This window comes from Eriocheir sinensis, chromosome 16 (genome assembly GCF_024679095.1).
Source record: "Eriocheir sinensis breed Jianghai 21 chromosome 16, ASM2467909v1, whole genome shotgun sequence".
Lineage (NCBI taxonomy): Eukaryota > Metazoa > Arthropoda > Malacostraca > Decapoda > Varunidae > Eriocheir > Eriocheir sinensis.
In genome coordinates, this window is record NC_066524.1 from 2808316 (window position 1) to 2832288 (window position 23973).

At 43.8% G+C, this 23973-nt stretch overlaps 1 protein-coding gene across 1 annotated transcript in view; it reads left to right on the forward strand.

The window, feature by feature from the left end:
• The window catches only part of LOC126999183 (fat-like cadherin-related tumor suppressor homolog), a 42336-nt gene extending 18867 nt beyond the window's left edge, over positions 1–23469 (forward strand). Inside the window, exons 18-24 of the mRNA XM_050861513.1 lie at positions 3616–3789; positions 3943–6315; positions 6520–6811; positions 14317–14400; positions 17818–17841; positions 18203–18361; positions 21892–23469. Of these exons, the coding sequence (XP_050717470.1) occupies positions 3616–3789; positions 3943–6315; positions 6520–6811; positions 14317–14400; positions 17818–17841; positions 18203–18361; positions 21892–22373 (3588 nt within the window). The 3' untranslated portion in view covers positions 22374–23469. The remainder of the gene's footprint in view (positions 1–3615; positions 3790–3942; positions 6316–6519; positions 6812–14316; positions 14401–17817; positions 17842–18202; positions 18362–21891) is intronic.
• Positions 23470–23973: the final 504 nt, after the last annotated feature.

Consider the following 23973-nt stretch of genomic DNA (forward strand, 5'->3'; position numbering starts at 1 on the left):
TCAAGTCATAGGCAGGAGGAAATACAGACGAAGGAAGGCTGTTCCAGAGTTTACCAGTGAAGGGGATGAAAGAATGGAGATGCTGGTTAACTCTTGCATAAGGGGTTTGGATAGTATAGGGATGAGCATGAGTAGAAAGTTGTGTGCAGCAGGGCCGCGGGAGGGGGGAAGGCATGCAGTTTGCAAGTTCAGAAGAGCAGTCAGCATGAAAATATCGATAGAAGAAAGAAAGAGAAGCAACGTGGCAGCGGAATTTAAGAGGTAGAAGACTGTCAGTAAGAGGAGGAGAGCTGATGAGACGAAGAGCCTTAGACTCCACTCTGTCCAGGAGAGCTGTGTGAGTGGAGCCCCCCACACGTGAGATGCATACTCCATACTTGTTTGTACTTCAGCCAAAGGTTCTGTCTTTCCCTTTTCTCCACCTGTTCCATGCTACATCTCTTTCTCACTTTGCTTCACTTTCACTTTCACATCTTCTATTGAACCAAATTTTATTTCTAACTTCCCTCTTCCCCTTTTTGACAAGTATTGCCTTACTCCCTCATTGTAAGTCTCAAGTAAGGACAGCCGCTTCATATCCACTGTTTCCGCTCCATAGAACTTACTCCAGTCCGCTTCTTCAAGTGCTTTCTCAACTATGCAGAGTTCACCTTGCTGTAATTGTATCTCCCAGTTTTGTGGTCTTCTCCTCTCCTCACTTCTCTTCTTTCATTCATCATAAACTCAAGTACCATGTGATCACTTCGTCCTAGAGGTGTTTTGTACGACACTCTATCTACTATTTCAGACTCCTTTGTAAATCCTTGAGGGTTCATCACTCCCCTGAAACCTTGTGTTCTGATCCATTGTGTAAGAGTGTTGTTTATTGCCATCCTCAGCAGCGTATTTCCCCATGACCCTCACCGCCCTCTGACGTCCACTCCTCCCAACACACCTCTTTGCAGTTGAAGTCCCCATCATGGTTAGGTTGTCACTTCCACTCATCATTTCCTCCATACCCTCACTTGTGTCTTTCATCATTCTCTCATATGTTTCATTACCCCAAGATCTCGTTTTTGGTGGAACACACATCACACCAAAGTCTCTGTTTCTGCCTCCTTCCCGGTGTACTCCAACTTTCATCATTTCAGCACATCCCTTGCCATAGTTTACACTGTCAACTCCCAGGTCCTTCTTACCCAGTAGCAGCGGGGATCATGTTTCTTAATGGTCCCTCCAAGCAAGAAAAATGAGAAAAAATCACCCCTCACACAAACCATTTCATAATATATATCAAAGCATTTGTGATCAGATTATGTATTATCTATTTTGGGGGGTTTATATCATGGCACAAATTTGGCCCGTTGCTGCTACATGGTAAAGCCACAAATTTGGCCAGTCGCTGCTACACAGTAAAGCCACAAATTTGGCCCGTCGCTGCTACACAGTAAAACCACAAATTTGGCCCATCACTGCTACATGGTAAAGCCACAAATTTGGCCCGTCATTGCCACATGATAAAGCCACAAATTTGGCCCGTCGCTGCTACATGGTAAAGCCACAAATTTGGCCCATCACTGCTACACGGTAAAGCCACAAATTTGGCCCGTCGCTGCTACACGGTAAAGCCACAAATTTGGCCTGTCATTGCTACATGGTAAAGCCACAAATTTGGCCTGTCATTGCTACATGATAAAGCCACAAATTTGGCCCGTCGCTGCTACACGGTAAAGCCACAAATTTGGCCCGTCGCTGCTACAGATAACTCTCAATTTACGTGAGTATTGCGTCCTTGAAGAGGTTGCATAAATCAAAAAACAATGTAAATCAAACAAGAGGTAGGTTTCTGTCAAAAAATAAATATTCGCTTCATTCAGTAGAGAGAGAGAGAGAGAGAGAGAGAGAGAGAGAGAGAGAGAGAGAATATCCATATCACCAAGATATCCACTCAGGCACTCAGTCTCAGCCTCACTCGTGTGAGGAAGAAATGAGGGACAAAATGAGCGACTGGCTAGTATTGGTACCGGTACCGAGCAGTCTGGTACCGGTACCATACCATATAGCTGGTACCGTTAGTACCGGTACCTGCCCACCCCTATTGTTGAGTAGCGTGGCAGCGTAGGTACTGTATTGTTGTTCAAGTGGCACGCGGGAAGAACTGAGCTCAGCTGTGTGGCCGCGGCGCCGTGTGAGTCTAGTTGCATGAGACATATGGTAGCCACTCCATAAAATATCGCATAGAAGTGGAAAAAACGTGTAAATGAAACATTTATTTGGATTTTGGACCCCGCGTTATTTAAAAAACGCGTAAACCAAACTCGCGTAAATCGAGTTACCTGTACCGGGTTAACCAACATCATCACTCCCCCTCCCTACATTTCCCGTCAGTCTTTTCTCCACACATTGTACTTTCCTCCACCAATGTCTAGGGACACGACAGCATCGCCCAACTTTGTTTCAACTATTCCCATTATGTCCAGTTCGTTCTCCCTCCAGTAGTCATTTACTTTTGCCAGTGCCATTGTTAACCCATTCATGTTTGTGTATGCCACCTTTGGTTCACTTCCTCCCTCTCTGCTGCCCGTCTGTACCACGTCCTCAATCTTAACCCCTTGGATGCGGATTTCCTACCAGAAGACATCACCAAGCTGCAGGAGTGGAACAAAAAGTGGCTACTCCAATTTAGTGAAGAAAATGTGAGGTCATGCATCTTGGGAGGAGAAATCCAGCATACCAGTACCACGTGGGAAACACTCCACTACCCACCACTGAGGCACAGAAAGACCTGGGAGCATATGTTACCAAGCTACCAGTGAAGGCGAAATCCATGCCAATCGCAGCGGACGGGTTAAATCTGTGACCCTCCACCAAAACCTCTTTTTCTCCGCCTCTGTCCTGCTCTGTTTCTTTTGCTTGGCTTCTTCCCATAGTTCGTTGACTTTTGCCCTTTCTTCTTTGTTTTGGTCCTTCCTGATCCATACATCTTTGTAATCCTCTCTTTTAGAGTTTCCAGGTTCCTGCAAGCATTTCCTCTGCAGCCACCTGCAATCTGAACCTTACCTTAAAAGGTCGATGTCCTCCTTTTACATATTTGCCAATCCTCAGGAGTACTTCCTCTACCTTGTCCTCCAAACTGTGACGTTCATGCTGCACCTCCCTCACCAGCTCAACAGCTGCCTGCTTTTCATTCCTCTCTCTCTCTCATGTCGTATTGGCAGGACCTTCTCCTTCAGCCCAAAGACAACTACACTCTTCTTTTCAACAACGTCTCTCACCAGCCCATCTTTCTGCCATCTGTGTGTGTGTGTGTGTGTGTGTGTGTGTGTGTGTGTGTGTGTGTGTATGTGTGTTTACCTAGTTGCAATACACAGGCAATGAGCTACACTAGTGGAGTCCCATCTCTTGAGTCTCAGTAGGTCAGATTTAGCTTTAAATTTGATTAAAAGTTTAGATTGAACAACCTCTTTGTCCAGGCTGATCCACTGTTCACCGCATCTATTGAGAGAATTGTATTTCTAGTTATCTTCCAATCATCTTTCATTTTCAGCTATATGCAACTACATATATACATGCACATTCATATCCATATCCAGTGAACATTGAAGTGGTGCGTCTCAAGTGGTTCTTCTTTATTAGGAGAACCGAGCTGTGGGCTACTCAGTGATCCGCCTCATGGCCACCGATGCCGACGCTGACCCCAGCGGCGCTCCCTTCACCTGGGAGGTGATCAACCAGCCTGTTGAGAGTCGTGCCTTCACCCTGGACCAGGATGGCTCACTGAGGCTGGCCACCAATAAATTGAACCACAAGGTAACGCTCAATATTTTGTAACGCATTTAATCCAGTAAAACCATCAGGTGGTTTGAGTGCTCAAGGAAGTATGCATTTTTAATTAAGCTCCACAGATAGTGAGAGTAATACATGAGTGCCATTCTTTAGTCCCTGTTTCCTCTTCTTCACCAGGTCCAGGATCAGTACGTGGTGCAGGTGCGAGTGTGGGACAGCGGCTCACCACCACTCCACGCTAACACCCAAGTTACCGTTAGCGTGGTGGAGGAGTCCCGCTTCCCGCCAACAATCTTCCCGCTTAAAACCGTGGTCATCAGTTTCCGCAGTGCCTTTCCTGGAGGCATCATTGGGCGGGTCACTGCACTGGACCAGGACCCCTACGACACCCTGCAGTACTCTGTGGCGCCCTACCCAGAGGAAGTCGGCTCTATCAAGTACTTTGACATTGACAGTGAGGACGGCACTCTGGTGGCACTGACGCCTCTTGATGCCGGTAACTACAGCGTCAACGTCAGTGTGTCGGACGGCAGGTATCACCGCACCGTGCAGGCTTCCATCAAGGTCTCCGTGGTCACTGAGGAAATGGTTGAAAATGCCGTCATCATTCGCCTGGGTCCTCTGTCCTCCGATGAATTCCTCTCCAGGTATCAGAAATATTTCCTAAAAGCTATTGCCATAGAGCTGTCAGTTCAGGAGCATTCTGTGGTCCTGGTCAGCCTGCAGCCAGCCCTTGTACACTCACACTCTTTAGATAAGATAGATTACATTCCACAGCGATCCAAAAGAGACATACAGAGGAGTCTTGACGTTCTGATAGTTGTGAGACTCTTTGAAATCTACATGACAAGAGAACATCTGCTGCTGAAGCTAAAAGAAAAACAAGTTGACATAAAAGAAAAGCTTGGCTTGCCCTTCATGGACATCATGGAGTCCCTGTGTGTGTCTGGCTCAGAGTGCGGTGGCCATGGGGACTGTATAGACGTGGTGGAAATCAACGATGATGTGGCCATGCCCTTCAACACACAGCTGTCTAGTCTGGTTGCTCCAAGATTTACCCAGAAAGTTGGCTGTGTGTGTGACCAAGGGTATGGAGGCCAGAACTGCACTACTTTAGTCAATGCCTGTGGGCACCGACCCTGTGCTGAGTATGAGGAGTGTGCGCCCACCAACACCAGCAGCCGAGGCTACACGTGCCAGTGCCCTGCCGGCAGAACAGGACCTTCGTGCCGAGTGGACCTGACAAAATGCCACAGCCCTGCGTGCCACTACCCACTGAGGCCTCTCTCCTTCAGGGGAAAGAGCTATGCCCAGTACAGCATAGCTCAGCAAAGTGAGAGCAGCTCACTGATGCTGAGTGCCTTCATGCGCACCAGACACCCGGTGGGAACGCTGGTTTTTACTGCCGGGGACGTGGACTACAGCATGCTGGAGGTGGCCGGCGGACATGTGCAGTACCGCTGGGACTGTGGCAGCGGGGAAGGGCTGGTCAGGGTGTCCACGGTGAGGGTCGACAATGATGCGTGGCACCTCATCAACCTGACCAGAGACGGCACCATATCAACACTGAGTGTGGACGGCGAGGTGAGTTCAGGAGCGGCGCCGGGTGCTAATGACATTCTGAACATGGATTCAAACTTCATGTATCTCGGTGCTACCCTCAGCAGTGAACCAGAGTCAGGCATGTCTTCCTATTCCCAAAGCAGCCTGGGATTTGTGGGTTGCCTCGATCAGATCATTATTGACGGCACCGAGCTTCCCGTGTCAATAACAGGGACGGCCTCCGGGGGCACGGTGCTCACGCGCCTGGCCAACGTGGAGCTCCAGTGTCCAGGTGTGCTGCCCCTGGCTGGAGTGTGTGGCTCCTACCCTTGCCAGAATGCTGGGACATGCATAGAAAATGAAGGTTCTTATAAGTGCAATTGCCCTCCACGCTTTACCGGAGCACAGTGCCAGGTGGACACGGCTCCCTGCTCCTCCTCACCCTGTCTTAATGGAGGCAAATGTATCGTTGTTGGCCACACCTATAAGTGTCAATGTCCTTTAAAACTGAGTGGAAAACGTTGTGAATATGGCGTTTTCTGCAACCCAAACCCTTGTCAGAATGGCGGTCGCTGTGAGGAGGGTGCCGATGGGCCTATATGCAAGTGCCAACACTTTACCGGTGCAATGTGCCAGCTGGACATTGATGAGTGTACCCGCAACCCTTGCCAGAGCGGGGGAACCTGCCTCAACTTCTTTGGTGGGTTCAAGTGCATGTGTTCCTCCAATGTTACCGGTGAATTCTGCACAGAGGCCGTTAGGAAGCCTGAAGAGCCGTCCTCCTCCCTGAACATCACCCTGGAGGAGCTGCTGTGCATCCTGGCCGTGTTCCTGGGGTGCGTGATGGCCGTGCTGCTGCTGGGGGCCTGGCAGCGGTGGCGGTGGAGCCACAAGCGTCACCAGCAGAACAACCGCGTCAAGCTCACAGACCACCACGTGAAGAACGACCTCAAGGCGAATGACGCACCCAAAAGAAACTCCAAAATCTGCAACGTGGAGGCAGACCAGGTAAGACAGACACTGGTACATGTTAGTTTTATCAGACTCACTTCCTTGGCATCAAGTTACAGGCTGCAATTTGAATGTTTTCTGTCCATATTTCATTTTGTGGATGTTGTTGAGCCTCTGTGTGTTAGGGTGTCAGCAACATAGATGTTTTGTTTCTTACAGACTTTTGAGTTGTTTTCTTTTTGTTGCCTTGGTGCCACACAGCAGGGGCCGCCGCTGCCCCCCCACCCGGCCTCCTACACCCCCAGCAGCAACGACTCCGCCATTCTCAACACCCTTAAGCATCTGGCGGACCTGTCTGCTGCGGGACACGAGAGTCTTGAGCTGGAGACACTTTCACGATGCTCCCACGAGTTCCTCCACAGCCTTAAAAAGCCCGTGGTCATGCCGCCCAACCTCTCCCCTCCGCCACCCTCCAACAGTGACTCCGACTCTCTCCACAAGCCCTGGGACCACCACAACAACCTCAACGACTCCTACTTCATGCCCATCAAGGGTGAGTCAAATAGCTCTGTAAATAGAGCAATATATGGAGCAGGGGGTCCCAACCATTGTTTACCCATGACCCCATTTTCCATACCTCCCTTCATACATCTCCCCTCGCTGCTCAGGCTTCCACAATTACATTTTAGCGTCCACACTTTGAAAACTTGTTAATAAACTTGTATGTGGTATATTAGGCCGAGGTAAATAGCGGGAATAAAAAAGGACAGAGAAGAACACGTTGAGCCTCTAGTGAATTGAAGCCTAATGCAATGGATAGGATTTTACTGAGATTTTTTTCTTGGTTACCCTCTGTCTCCCAGTTGCCAATAAATGAATAAATAAATAAATAAGAAAATAGAAAATAAATAAATATTGCCCAACAGAAAAGATCAAATTAGCACACTTGGGACGATTTACACCAAGTTGAGAACCCCTGATATAGAGTTTATACATACAAACATGCATAACCTAACAACCTCAGTACTATTAATCCAATACTGGAACTTTAATGTCAAGTCATGAGGTAAGATTTCAGCACTGGATTAATAGTACTGAGCAGGGGTGTGGAGTCGGAGGAGTCGGGTACTTTTGGCCGGAGTCGGAGTCGGTAAAAATACCCCCGACTCTGACTCCTTAACGTAATCCTTTATCGTGTAATGTAGTTGTGAACTTTTTTTCTTATACATTATCTGGATGTTGTCTATATAGAGTACATATAATTTTGATGTAAATACATGTAAGAGAAAGGACCTCAAGAGAGTCTACCGGCACTACAGGCAGCATCTAAAAAAAATAATAATAATAAATAAATAAATAAAAAAATTGCCATAGAGGGGGAGGGGCATGGGGGCCGGAGTCGGAGTCAGAGTCGCAACTTTAAAATTTCCCGAAGTCGGAGTCGGAAAATTTTAACTCCGACTCCACACCCCTGGTACTGAGGTTATTAAGATGTACAGTAAAAGTCCGCTCAGCCTGTTTGGAGGTGAGCAGCTCGGTGGTGGATGATCGATGTGCCAGACTGTTGGGTGGTACTTACATGCATGAGCAGTTAAAGGCTGCCACAGAGTATTAACTGCTTGACTGCAGATTTCCTACAAGAAGACATCGCCAAGCTACAGGAATGGAACAAAAAGTGGCTGCTACAATTCAGTGAAGAAAAATGTAAAGTCATGCACCTTGGGAGGGGAAGCATATCAATACTACATGGGAAACACTCCACTATCCACCACAGAGGCAGAGAAAGACCTGGGACTATATGTTACCAAATGAAGGGATATCCAGCACACCGATACCATATGGGAAATACTCCACTATCCACCACAGAGTCAGAGAAAGACCTGGGACTATATGTTACCAGGCTACCAATGAAGGGATATTCAGCACACCAATACCACATGGGAAACACTCCACTATCCACCACAGAGCCAGAGAAAGACCTGGGACTATATGTTACCAGGCTACCAATGAAGGGATATCCAGCACACCAATACCACATGGGAAACACTCCACTATCCACCACAGAGGCAGAGAAAGACCTGGGACCATATGTTACCAGGCTACCAGTGAAGGGATATATATGATACCAGGCAACCAGTGAGGGCAAAATCTGTGCCAATCGCAGCGGACAGGTTAAGACACCTCTCCACTTCAAATTGACCTCTCCTTTGGCCTCTCGTTCTGCTTTCATTTGTTGAAGCAGCGTATAGCAAGCTTTTTTGTTGCTCTTTTTGTTTTTTTGCCCTTGAGCTGCCTCCCTTGTAAAAAAATAATCCTCTGTTATCTGCTCCCTCTCTTCTGATGAGGTGCTGTACCGTGCTATGAGTTCTGAGGTGCTGTATGGTTTTTATGGCAGGGTGGGAATGAATGAGTGCTGTGATGGAAGAGGAGGGGAAGGAGGGTGTAAGAGAGGTGGCAGGAGAGGGAGGAACATGATTGATGGGAAGCAGCTGCCTGAATGAAGTGATTTTTGGCCTTAGGAAAGTCAGGCAAGGTTACTAAATTGCCCTTATTAATCCCTATAACCCAACTGAGAACTTATAATAAATCACCTCACAGTCTACGGCTTTCCGGAATATGTAAGTTAAGGGGTTTTTAGTCACCCTGTACAAGTGAAGTGATTTTAAGCTTTCATTAAGTCAGGCAAGGTTACTAAATTGCCAATATTCATCCCTATAACCCATTTGGAAACTTCTAATAAATCACCTCACAGTCTACGGCTTTCCAGAGAATATAAGCCTTTTAATCTCACCCCATACAAGTTAAGTGATTTTGGGGCTTTCAATAAGTCGGGCAAGGTTACTAAATTGCCCTATCAATCCCTATAACCCATCTGTAAACTTCTAATAAAGTACCTCACAGTCTAGGGCTTTCCAGGGAATATAAGCTTTTTAATCTCACCCCATATGAGTTGAGTGATTTTAGGCTTTCGTTAAGTCAGGGAAGGTTACTAAATTGCCAATATTCATCCCTATAACCCATTTGGAAACTTCTAATAAATCACCTCACAGTCTACGGCTTTCCAGGGAATATAAGCTTTTTTATCTTACCCCATACGAGTTAAGTGATTTTAGGCTTTCAATAAGTCGGGCAAGGTTACTAAATTGCCCTTATCAATCCCTATAACCCATCTGTAAACTTCTAATAAATCACCTCACAGTCTACAGCTTTCCAGAGAATGTTTTTTTTTTTTTTTTTGTTTTTCCGTACAAGTGAAGTGAATTTGGCTTTCGTTAAGTCAGGCAAGGTTACTAAATTGCCTTTATTCATCCCTATAACCCATCTGAGAATTTATAATAAATCACCTCACAGTCTATACAGCTCTCTGGAGAATATAATTTGAGGGTTTTCAGTCACCTCATATGAGTGAAGTAAATTTGAATTTCAGTAATTATTAACTCAGTAGCAGCGGGGATCATGTTTCTTAATGGTCCCTCAAAGCGAGAAAAATGAGAAAAAATCATCACTCACACAAACCATTTGTGATCAGTTTATGTATCATCTATTTTGGGGGGTTTATATCATGGCACAAATTTGGCCCGTCGCTGCTACCAGGTTAATCCCTGTAACCCACCTCAAAACTTATAATAAAGCACCTCACCGTCTACAGTATTCCGGAGAATATGTTGATTTTTTTTTTAGTCCCCCCCCGTACAAGTGAAGTGAAGTAGGCTTTTGTTAAGTCAGGCAAGGTTACTAAATTGCCCTTATTAATCCCTACAACCCATCTGAAAACTTCTAATAAAGCACGTCACAGTCTATGGCTTTCCATAATATGTAAGTTAATTTTTTTTTTTTACTCATCCTGTACAAGTTAAGTGATTTTAGGCTTTTATTAAGTCCCTTATTAATCTCTGTAACCCATCTGAGAACTTCCAATCAATCACCTCACAGTCTACGGCTTTCCAGAGAATATAAGCTTTTTAATCTCACCCCATACGAGTTAAGTGATTTTAGGCTTTCATTAAGTCAGAGAAGGTTACTAAATTGCCAGTATTCATCCCTGTAACCCGTCTGAAAACTTATAATAAATCACCTCACAGTCTAGGGCTTTCCGGAGAATATGTTAACCCAGTAGCAGTCCCTCTAAGCGAGAAAAATGAGAAAAAATCATCACTCACACAAACCATTTCATAATATATATTAAAGCATTTGTGATCAGTGTGTGGATCATCTATTTTTGGGGGTTTAAATCATGGTACAAATTTGGCCCATCACTGCTACACGGTAAAGCCACAAATTTGGCCCGTCACTGCTACACGGTAAAGCCACAAATTTGGCCCATCGCTGCTACACGGTAAAGCCACAAATTTGGCCCATCACTGCTACATGGTAAAGCCACAAATTTGGCCCATCACTGCTACATGGTAAAGCCACAAATTTGGCCCGTCGCTGCTACACAGTAATGCCACAAATTTGGCCTGTCGCTGCTACCAGGTTAAGTTTTTCAGTCACCCCATACAGCTCGTTTCTATGTCCTTGGATCACTTTAGTCTCTCCTCTGTACTAATTTAAGAGAACTGTATCCTCTCTGTAATAGGGGCACCAAAATTGAGCAGTCTTATCCAGGAAGGGTCTAACCAGTGGCAAATATACAACTAGGATTACTTCTGCACTGCCAGTTGCTGATGCCCATAGAAATACAGCCCAAGACTATTTTGCATTGAGCTCTTTCAAGTGGAGAGTATCAAGACCCCTATCCACCCAAAATTGACCTCGCTTCTGGCCTCTCGTTCTTTTTTTCTTTTGTCGAAGCATATATATGTGTACATATAGCAGGCCTTTTTGCAGCTGTTTTTGTTTTTTGACCTTGAGCTGCCTCCCCTGCTGTTTAAAAAAAAAAAAATGTTTGGTTCAGGGCAGTAATACAGTGATTTGGGGGTTGAATGTCAGGGCTCACACATACCTAGAGTGACCAAGACTTGTTTTATTTATTTGTTTTCATTATTTGGTTTCATTATTTGTTTTAACTATTTGGAAGATCATTTTTTCCTACACTTAACCCGGGAGCAGCGGGGATCATGTTTCTTAACCCGGGAACACAAACCTGGGGTGCTGTCCACCCCACAAAAAAAAAAAAAACATTGGCAATTCTCCTGCATTAGCTCACAGCTCTTCAGCGATCCTTGCCGGGTTAGTCCGAAGGTTGCTCTTGGAGGTGGTGCACGTGTGTGTTTGGTGCTCCTTCTGTTGTTGATGTTATTCTTTTTTTCGGTGCAGCACGCCCCACGTTAGTGTTTTTGTACTATGTGCCATGTGTGTTATGGGGTGCATGACACCCCACTTTATGATATGCTGGGGTGCATACCACCCCAGGTGTGTTTTGGTACCTGTTTCTTTTCGGATCGAGAAAATTTCAAACAATTGTATTTTGAAAAATTCCACAGAAATTAGCCTCCTTCCTCTTCATTGACTCACTAAATTCTTCTGGTCTAAAAAATAAGGAAAAATACTGAAATTTCAAGTTTTCCCAAAAATTCGAGATAAAAATTCAAATTAAATAAAAAAAATTTCTTTAAAGAAACAGGTACCAAAAACACATACCTGGGGTGGTATGCACCCCAGCATATCATAAAGTGGGGTGTCGTGCACCCCATAACACACATGGCACATAGTACAAAAACACTAACGTGGGGCGTGCTGCACCGAAAAAAAGAATAACATCAACAACAGAAGGAGCACCAAACACACACGTGCACCACCTCCAAGAGCAACCTTCGGACTAACCCGGCAAGGATCGCTGAAGAGCTGTGAGCTAATGCAGGAGAATTGCCAATGTTTTTTTTTTTTTGTGGGGTGGACAGCACCCCAGGTTTGTGTTCCCGGGTTAAAGAAATTTTTTTTATTTAATTTGAATTTTTATCTCGAATTTTTGGGAAAACTTGAAATTTCAGTATTTTTCCTTTATTTTTTTTTAGACCAGAAGAATTTAGTGAGTCAAGTAACTTAACAACCAAAATGAAGAGGAAGGAGGCTAATTTCTGTGGAATTTTTCAAAAATACAATTGTTTGAAAGGAAACGTGTTTTTTCTCGATCCGAAAATGGGGTTAGCTACACCCCAGGTTTGTGTATGTGTGACAAAAACTGAAGGTTTGCGTTCCCGGGTTAATGGTCCCTCCAAGCGAGAAAAATTAGAAAAAATTACCCCTCACACAAACCATTTCATAATATATATCAAAGCATTTGTGATCAGATTATGTATCATCTATTTTGGGAGGTTTATATCATGGCACAAATTTGGCCCATCGCTGCTGCACAGTAAAGCCACAAATTTGCCCCGTCGCTGCTGCACAGTAAAGCCACAAATTTGGCCCGTTGCTATTACTGGGTTGAAATTATCAGCATCTCCATGTTGAACTGCATCATCCATTCATGGGAACACTCGTACAGTGCATTTAGATCGCCCTGCAATACCAGTGTCACTGATTAGTCGTCCTATTTATGTGTCATCCACAAACTTCCTGATGTCACTGGTTGCACTGCAGTCAAGATCATTGATGTAAATAGTAAATAGCAATGGATCTAAAGCTAAACCTTGTGGGCTGCCATCAGTAACACACACCCAGTCTGATTTATCTGTGTTTACTTGAACTCTCTGCGTCTTGTCTCTTAGTCACCTCCTGATCCACCCCAAACCTTAGCCCTCTGTCCCATGTGCTTTGACTTTATTTAAGTCTTGAATGCTCAACTTAAAGTGAGACACATAAACAACATCATAATTTTCATCCTTTCCTGCCCCTTCATGCACCTTTTTGAGAAGTGACATAAGGTTAGTGAGATGAGATTTACCCTTCGTGAACCCATGCTGGAAGTCAGTAATCTGATCGTATTTGTCTGGGTGGCCATGAATATTTCTAGCTGTAACACACAAATGATTTCCCTACAACTGACTTTAAACCAGTTGGTGGTAATTAGACACAGCTTATTTATCCCCCTTTGTAAATATTGGTACAACATTGGCCTTTTCCCTAGTGCCAGTACTACCCCAGTGCTGGACGACTTCATAACCATAGTGGCCAGTGGTTTGGAAATGTCCAGGCCTCCACAGCAGCTCCCTTACCATTGGAAATAAGTCTTGGCAGGGTCTGTCATTTCCCTCAGGGCACAAGACTTGGTGGCCTCCCTGTGCTCTGCCTCACCAAGAGTTGTCTCTTACAGATACATCCCAGTGAGCAGGGGTGACTTGTGGGGAGTGAGTCATAGGCTCATAGAGCAAAAGTTTGCATGCACAGGGAATGAAGGTAAAAAAAGGCCTTGATTAATTTTCCTGTTTACTAAAGTGATAGCTAGTAGTTTGACACACAGCCACTTTAGTGATGCCCAGCAGTCCTGCCAAGGTGTGCGTTACAGAAGGCATCAGCTCACCGTTCACTGTTACCTCACAGCCCTAGAGCAGTACAAGGAGCACAGGCAGCTTGATGCTTTAAGTATTTTCCCTTCTTCACTGCATGTGTTTACACATCTGCTGTGGCAACCCTTCTAAGGGAATGCTGAGCAGTAGCTGCCAAAACATATGGAAATATCATCATACTAATTTATATTTTCTGTGTACTGCCATGTACACTGCAACACTTCCATGCTTTCAATGGCAGCTGTGATTCTTGCCCTGAGATCGTCAGTGTTTGTCTCCAGAGATTTCTACACTCAACTTTTGACGAATCACCTAAGAAATTAAATGTCAAGTGTGATGTTGGGGAACCTCACTGCCTTAAGAATGGGATGGCCAGGTCACCAATTTAGGAGTAATTTATTCAAAGGCTTGGGGAGAATTGGGGCCTTTTCCTTTTTTTCCCCTGTTGAGTGTCTCCTCTCATTACTGGCCTGTGTTTATTTGTACTTGAGGCGTTGGGTGTGCACCAAATCATGAGGACCAGAACTATATCACAACTTGCAACTTGATCCCCTTTTCCCTGTTGAGTGTCTCCTCTCCTTACTGCACTATTTTATGTGTATCTGAGGCATTGGGTGTGCATCAGATTGTGAGGACCAGAACTTCATGTGTCCTCGTTGTTCTTCAGATGTGGGCTGTGACCTGGTGACCAACCTCGGCGAGACCCACACCTCCTCGGCCCGGCAGTCTCCATTTTCAGACGATTCTTCAGGTATGACATTCTTAACCCGGTAGCAGCGGGAATCAGGTTTCTTAATGGTCCCACCAAGCGAGAAAAATGAGAAAAAATCACCCCTCACACAAATCATTTCATAATATATATCAAAGCATTTGTGATCAGATTATGTAGCATCTATTTTGGGGGTTTATATCATGGCACAAATTTGGCTCGTTGCTGCTACACGGTAAAGCCACAAATTTGGTCCGTCGCTGCTACCGGGTAAATGTAGCCCTTCCAGACCCCTGTATTTTATTTCTTTATTTTTTTAGCTTTCTTCTCAATAGGCTTTTCTTTCATCATTACTTTCTTTACCATTATCATCATTATCATTATTGCCATTTTCCCATCTGTGCTCCTCTCCTATTTCATCCTAATCCCTATCTTTATCCTCATCTCCCTTCCTTTCCCCTTTCCCTCCCCTCCACCTTTTCTCTCCTCTCCCTCCTCCTCCCTTTCCTGCTCCTCCTTCATCACTGTCCTTTCCCTCCTCTCCATCTCCTCCTACCTCTCCATTGTCTCCCTTTCCCACCCTTCCTCCACTCCTTCCTCTCACTCCCCTCCTTCCTCCCCCTTCCCTAACTTAGCGTCTCCTCAAAAAGTATATCTGCCGTGTTTCAGTCGTCATTTGCCATTTTAAAAATTGACTTGACATTGATTTCTGAGAATTAAATAATAAGTAAAGAAAAATATTAACTCAGCATTGATAACTTGTGCAGATTAATGGATTTATTTTATTCAAGCCATAAAGTCAATCTTCAGCATGAGAAAGGAGAAAAAGAAATTGGTACCTTACATCTTTTGCACACACACACACACACACACACACACACACACACACACGGCATGGGGAGAGAGATTTTTAAAACTGACTACGGAAAACTTAATGATGCAGTGGGTGACTGAAAATACAAGATACAGGAGTGATGACGAGCCAGCAAGACTGGACCTGGGGCTGACGAAGGGAGTGCACCTGTTAAATGAGTTAAGATATGTGTGTCCCACAGGAAAAAGTGATCATGTAATAATAGAGTTGGAAACCGATGAGGACATCGCTGAGGAAGACGAATCATACAAAGGAAAAAGGAGAAACTACAGGAAAGTGGACATAGAAAATCTCAAGAAATATTACAAAAAACTGGACTGGGAAAAGTTAAAAAGAACAAACGAAGTGCAGGAAAATATTATGTTTTCATAGAGGCATATGAGACAGGAGTCAAAAAATGTCCCATTATATAAACCAATAGAAAGAGGAAAGCAAGATTGGTTTAACGCAAGATGTGCAAGCGCAAAGAAAAAAAGGGACAAAGCGTGAAAAGGGCAGAAAACATTCCAGGAATAAGAAGACTTGAAGATAGCAAGAAATGAATATGTGAAAATAAGGAGGGAGGAAGGGAAAGGATATCAACACCTACTCCTCTCTTCTCCTATCCACCACTTCATCAGTTTTTTGTTCTTCATTCTCCGAAAAAAATTCTTCTTATCTTCCTCTGATCTTTCCTCATTCCTTTTTTTCACTTCATTTATCATTTCTTTTACCTTCATTCTTTCATCCTCTGTCATATTTCTCCTCACATATATCTGTTTGTATTCTTCAAAGTTGTTCAATCTCCACGACCTATTTAGGATGGTTTCTGTTGTCATTTGGGATCTTAACTTAATCTTTAATGGCCTGTTCTTTCCTTCCTCATACCTTCCCAATCTTGTTATTTCATCTACCTCTTCCCCAAACTTTTCCTCTTCTTCAGTATTCAAATTTCTCAATACACTTTTCACCTTATTCTTCTCACAACTTTCCCTCTGAGTCTTCACTGTGTTTTTTCTTCTTTTACACCAAACATTATGACACATTTTTTCTTCTCTGCCATGTCCCTCACCATTGTTTCTGTGTGTGTGTGTGAGAGAGAGAGAGAGAGCACACACACACACAGTATAATATATACATATATAGATATATGTATTTCAGAAAAAATCTTTCCTTTTTAATCCGTCATGGCAGGAGTTTTGTTTGTGTGATGGCTCAGGGTTGCATCATGTGGTGCCGGCCAGGAGTGCCCAGCTCCTGTACTGCACAGAGGTTCCCGGTGGCACGCTGTGCTGCTGCAGCATGGGTCACCCACTGACGGCACTAACAGCTTGCCTGCTTAACACTGACTTTTGGTTTAATGCACTCTAATGAAAATTCTATTAAATTTCACTCCATGTATTTATTTGGTGCCTGCTTCTAATTTATGATCTGCATAAATTTGATTTTGTCCAAGGAAACACTAAAAGCCTTTCTGTGAGGGGTTTAGGTTCTTCCCCTCACAGCGAGGAGGGAAGTGTGAAGGTTTTGCAGCGTACTCTCATGACAAGACTTTACCCTCAGGAATAACAAACTTCTATTTATATCCTGGCGGGTGCAGAGAGAGGGCAGGCGTCAGGTCCCCCGCCGTGCCCCCTCTCCCCTCTCGCCGGGCCCCAGCACATTTAGACTACCCTCAAGAGGCCATCACAGCTGATAGTGACCACACCAGAAGACTGTTGCATGGCCCTCAGAGCCAGGCCTCTGCCTTGCATGGGCCCTACACAAGGGCTCCCCGTGGCCCAGGAGTCTCTAAGACCCTGAAAGATGGACATCATAAGTCAGGCTGCTGGCTGAGTGACACTTTACCTTTGTGACAGCCAAAGGGTTTCTGAGAGGCAATGCAGCGCTGTGCCAACACTCACCCGACTGAGTTCCTGTGCTGCTTGAGATAACCGGCCACTGCTGCGAGTCTTCTGAGGCTCAGCTTTGAGTAGCACTTACCATGACAAACTATACGAGTTAACATGGTGATTGTAACGTGCTTTTTTAATATTATAAGAACACGAGTGCTGTCGTGTTTCATCCCCGTGTAACTTCCAGATCTGTGCCTTCAGCTGCTGCTACTGACAGTCTTGTGTTGTGCTTGACGGCCACAGACACTCTTTCATCACACGGCCAAAAGAGCAACAAAGTAGTACATAGTCAATATGAAGCTAGTGCAAGAGCAACAAAGTAGTACATAGTTAATATGAAGCTAGTGCAAGAGCACCAAAGTAGTACATAGTTAATATGAAGCTAGTGCTTTTGTTGATTTACACAATTTTTATTGATTTTTTGGGTTTACAACTTACAAAATGTTTCATCAATATATATATATATATATATATATATATATATATATATATATATATATATATATATATATATATATATATATATATATATATATATATATATATATATATATATATATATATGATAACTTTTGAACCTCATCTATAATAATAAATTTGCTCTGTAATTTTAAGTAAGTTTCCCAGGTTGAGAGAAGGGAGAATGCACATTGTAAATATAAGCCTCTGGGACATGGCCACTCACATATCTTCTGTTTCCCTTGCACGCAGCACCGAGCCAGCAGAAGAAGAAAGGTACCTACCCATACTTTAGTAGTAATATAATTTCCTCCTTTTGTGTGTTTTACAAGAGTCATAAAAGTCTGCAGGAGAATTAGGCTAAATGAGGTGTTGCAACTTTAAGTGTAATAGTCTGTATTAGAATAATATTTTTTTTGCATGGTATCCCATACATCATATTCACCATCTTGTGATGCATGTGGAGAAAGCTCTTGCAGCAGCATGGGCCTGGGACCGTCATGTAGAAATCTTTATAGCACGCTGTGAATACACTGACATACACTGAAGACTGAGGAATGTGGATCTGTCTCAGCAAACCCACATGTGGCTCAGTGTCAGAAAGCCTGGTAATATATGTCTGTTTCCTAAATCCTAGGCTACCACTGGGATGACTATGACATGCACGGCCCCCACACGCTGGTGGGCTGCGGTGGCGAGGGGGCCACAGCCGCCCCACCAGACTTGCTGATGCTGAGCCAGGGCACCTCCCTCTTCCACGGAGACAACCCCATGGAGGGAACGCCACTGCTGCCATGTGAGACTTTTTGTGTGTTTGTGGATGTTATTTTCTTTGAGTAATTGCATCTACAATCAGGTTTAAGCAGCTTTCTTCTCCTATACTGTAATTTGTGTCATGAATATATATAAAAAATGTTGGCACTAAATCTGCCCTTGTGGGGCTCCTCAGTAGTCTCTTCAAATGAAGTGATTCTCCGGTGCCTGGCAATATATATGTCAGGCCTCTCCTGATTGGCTGGGTTTCTCTATGACTCATGACAATGGCCTGTCAATCACACATGCTCTCGTGCCACACATCACTATGATATTTGTCACAGCTCACCTCTTACACAAGGTAAACAGACTTAGAACTGATTGTAGAACTTGCATAATGCTTGTCAAAATTCGGTAAAACAAAAAATAAATGAATAAATATATATGAAAATTAATAATGTGATGCAGGCAGAGATGTACAGCAGAGGAGCAAGGAGGAGTGAGTGTGTGTGAGGGAAGGAGCTCACCACGGCAGGAAGAGTGAGTAGCAGCTCACCACTCATCCTGTCAACACATGACTATGTGGTGATGTAGGATAATTTGAGAGGTTTTTGCAAGAGGAGAGAACCAAATATAAACATATTACTTCCAACTTTGTCACGTGATGGACACACAATTTCTTTTGGTCATTGAGGGAGCAACTTATTGGAAGCAGATCAAAAGTGTATGAGCAAGGGTTGTGATGTGCAAGGCCCTTGGTGGGCAGGCACTGTCCACTGCATTGGGAGCCGGTGAGAGTAATGTAAACATGGTAGACTGTTCCCGTAGAGTGTACCTCCCGCCACACCCATGGAGCAGTTTCACCCGTAACATTGGTTATCATGCAAGCAAGCGATTAGCAAGAAGAATTTGTTGGCAATCAACTGGAAATTTCCGGAAAACCCTTTTGCTGCTGGTAAATCTATTTGGTTGCCAAATATTGCATGGGACTAACTGAGACCATGTTGTTGAACTGTTTTCATTAGCCTACTACTACTCTGCTACTATAGTGAACCCAAATTGGCGAGAGGTGTTGTGGTGTTGTGGCTCCTGCAGGTCCTTTCCTCTCTGTCTGCTCTGCCACACAGTTTGCAACTTTCTATCTCTTCCTCCTATGTTAGCTATAGCTAGCATATGAAAAGGAAAATATAGGTGTTTTACATAGGTACATAGAAAATCCAGACCCACACAGAATTTACATAGGTCCAGACTTGGTGGTCTGTCCTTAAGTGATTTTACATTAATCAGAAGACTCCCAAAACGTTGCATTTCTACTCTAGTTGATATTAAGTTGAAGAGGAAGTGACGGTCGAGCTTCATTATTTTTTGGAAGGAGTCAATGGGTGTTACACTGGACCACTGATGGTGGAAAGCTTATTCCATTCTCGCACTACAACGTTGGTAGAAGAGAAAATTTGAATTTGCAATCTCTGAATTTACTTGTCTACATCTGAGTTTTTACGCCATTGTTCCTCGTGCGCAGACTGTCATCGATCATAAACAATGTTAGATCTGTCTACATTAAGTGAAACCATTAAGTATTTTTAAAACATTCGATCAATTTTCCTAGGAGCGACGTTTCTCAAGAGAGAACATGTTAAGGACAGACAAGCCTTTCTTCGTAGGATTTGTTGCGCAAGGAAGGGATGCATTTTCGTTGCCCGACGCTGAACACCTTCTAATTTAGCTTAGCTATCCTTTGCATGGTGGGGGACCAAAACTGTACCGCATATTCCAAGTGGGGTCTGACTAAACTGTTGTAGCCAGAGCGGTATTACATCTTTATTCTCTTGAATACAAAGTTTCTTTTAATAAAGTAACATTCTGTTCGCTTTGTTGCTGCATCGATGCATTGCTGTGAGAATTTGAGGTTTAATGTGATTTGACCCCCAAGTCTTTAGACGCATTGAACGCTTTTGGGTTTAACGCTTCGCGCATTTCGTATTCGAACTTCTTATTCCTCGTTCCAACGAAGGACCTGGCACTTGTCTCTACGTTAAAGGGCATCTCCATCTATCCGACCAAGCTGAAATTTTATTGCAAATCTTGGAGGCTTTGCCTGTCTTCGTCAGTGAGAACCAGTTACCAATCTTTGTGTCGTCTGCAAATTTACTAATGCGGTTGTGGGTCCAACATCCACGTCCGTTGATGTAAATAATGAAGAGCACTGGGCCAGGACCGAGCCCTAAAGGGACGCCACTACTGGTGACTGAGCGCCCGCCTCTGGAGTTAAAATCCGTCCCAATCACTACTCTTTGTTTGTTGTCTGTTGCTCAACCAATTCGCGATCCATTAACATTTTCGACCATTCAAATACCTATTTGCTTTAATTTGTAAAGTAATTTATGATGCGGGACTTTATCAAACGCTTTCTGGGAAATCAAGATAGACTACGTCCAGTGATTTAATTTACGTCATAAACAGTGAAAGGTCGTTATAAAAGGTTAATAGGTTTTGATAGGCAGGATCTTTTGTTTCGGAAGCCATGTTGTGAGTCCCCAATCAATGAGGTGGCTTTCAAGGGTAACTCCACAATTTTGTCTCTAATTATGCCCTCAAGTAAGCTTTACCACAACCGAAGTTAGACTAATGGGCCTGTAATTACCTGGTACTTTTTTGTCTCCTTTCTTACGAAAATCAGAATTGTCACGTTAGCCTTTTTCCAATCTGAAGGGACGATGCCTTTGTCGCAAGGACATATTGAATACGGTTGTGAGGGAGGAGAGTATTTCGCTCTTCGTTTCTTTTTCAACAGAGTTGGATATACTTTGTCAGGTCAGGACTTTTATTTGTTTTAAGTGAATGGAGAGCTTTGAGGACTTCATCGGTTGTTATTTCAAAATTAAGGCAATGCATGCTTTCGAGATTTACAATAGTACTGTGGTGTTGGTGGTAGCGAGAGGAAGACTGTTAGTAATGGTAAACACCGGCGAGGGAAAAGTAATTGTTTAAAGAGGTTTGCAATGTGTTGGCTGTCAGTCACTAGTGCACCGTCGCTGTTTTGTTAAAAGGTCAATACCACTTTTGATCGCCTTTCTGTTGTTTATGTAACTGAAGAAAAGATTTCAGGTTATTTTTACAGTTGGCTGCAATATTTTCTTCATACCTCTACGCTTTTGCTGACCTACTAGTCTCTTTTTACTCGTCGCCTGGCATCATTATAGGGAGTCTAATGTTCTCGGGCGTGCTTTTGTTCTTTCTTTAACCTGTAAAAACAATTTTCTCTCATTGACTGATTGTTTAATTTCAACTATTAAACCACGGTGGGCTTTTATTGAGTGTTGGGACTGTGGCAGAGCAGAGGGGAGGAAAGGACCCGCGGGAGCCAACGCCAAAACAGGCTCGCCAATCTGGTTTTATTATACTCCTACTACTGCTACTACTGGTACTGCTGCTACTGGTACTGGTGCTGCTGCTACTTCCACCAGTGATATTCAAGCAGTTACTGCACTACTGGCTATCACTACTAGTTCCAGTTCCATAATAACAAACACCATGACTGTTGAGCTGACTGAGTGTGTGTTGTCCTTCCAGGCTCTGCTGCCACACCCCTGCTGAGTGTGGACGCCCAGGGCGGTCCAGACGGCCGGGACACACCAGACGGTAACGAGGACAATGATGATGCTGGTGATGATCCCTGCAGCTTTAAGGAAATACTCCTGGCAAATAATATATCTGTTGACTCATGCCAAGACCTGACTCTTGATCATTCGTCTAAATACAGCATTGTCTCAGACCTTGAAGATGACTGCCCAGAGTCAGCCCTGAAGATATCCAACATGCCTTCTGTCGTCGAGGATGCCAACAGGCTCGGCAGCCCCAGGAGCCGCGGCCCCTTCCACCGCAGAGACTACAGCTGCATGTCAGACCTGTCCTTCCTCTCCGCCCTGGAGGAGGAAGGGGTTGACGACTCAATGTCTGAACTCCAGGAATCTGACTATGAGCCGCTGGATAGAGTCAGTGAGCCCCTCACACCCACACTGGTGCAGACTTCCCTCTCAGAAGTGTTTCTATAGTCTTGTGATGTGATGACAGCTGCTGCTGGACAAGGAAGCAAAAACTTTTTACCCCACCAACTCCCAGCAGTTTGTTTAACATTACATTAAATTTGTGGGAAAGATAAATATGAATTACATGATAGGTAGGTAGGTAGATAGATAGATGGATGAATAGATAGGTAGATGTACTGAGAGAAAGAAGAAATTATTAAATATACTTTTATACAAATATATACCTAACATACACATTCTGTTCATGTTTCAGACAAACTTGCATTCATGGAAAGATTACTAAAATCTAATTTAGCACAAACTAAATTCATTATTCCATAAGGAAAAAATGGAACAGGTGTAGTTGCTTTCTATTACTGCATGAAAACCTGGAATAACCAACAGCACTTCTATAAATTACCTAAAGTATCACAAGCAGTGTGCAACATTTTCTCAAGCCAAGCCTTCACATGTCAGGTCAGCACGATGCATAGAAGAGAACATTTTTACCAACAAGGCTGAGCCGAGTGAGTCGAGAATCACATAAAGTTTTGTACAAATGAGCAAAGGACGGAGACACTGTGTTTATGAACACACATTATCTCAGGACGGTTAAGGGAAGCCACTTGTAGCCAGCCCAAGGGGGTTACAAGCTGTTGCCAGAGGTGGGGTTTCATGTTAAAACAACAAGATGAGTGAGTGAGTGTATCGTGAGGCACAAGCCACAGAACTGTTCCCGTGTGGACTGAAGGGTTCTGTACTGAAGGGGGAGGCACGACTAAGGCCATCAAAAATATGCCTCGCACCAGATAAGATTGTACAAATAGACCTCAAGATGCTGGAGAGGATGTGCATAAGCATCATATTGTAAAATGTGTTATACCATTTTTTATACTTTAGTATGTTTTCATAGTCTGATAATGCAAGTGCACCTATTATCATTACTCCTCATGGGAATTTTAAGTTAAAGAAATTCATATTATGGAACCCTTCCATGAATGCAAGTCCACATCAGTCACTATAGACTGTTTCATTCCATCTGTCCACTCACGAACTTAGATGTGGCACCTGCGCATTGTTAGTTCGTGATTGCGTGAAGATCAATTTTATATTTTCAGCGATATATTTGAATGTGTGTGTATACAAAAAACCCTCGTCTTTATATGAACCGCAAACATGCTGATTTGCAACGATAATCTACCAAGAGTTAACCAGCATCACCATTCTTTCATCCCTTTCACAGGTAAACTTTGGAACAGTCTTCCTTCGTCTGTATTTCCTCCTGCCTATGACTTGACCTCTTTCAAGAAAAGTGTATCAAGACACCTCTCCACCTGAAATTGACCTCTCTTGTGGCTACTCTTTACTGTCTACTTTTGTGGATGCAAGTAGTAGTGGGCCTTTTTTTGAGCCGCATCATTTGATATATATATATATATATATATATATATATATATATATATATATATATATATATATATATATATATATATATAACTCTCGATTTACGCGAGCACTGCGTTCTTGTAGAGGTCGCGTAAATCAAAACAATGTAAATCAAACAAGAGGTAGGTTTCTGTCGAAAATAAATACCGTATTTTCACCGTATTTTTCAGCGTATAGCGCA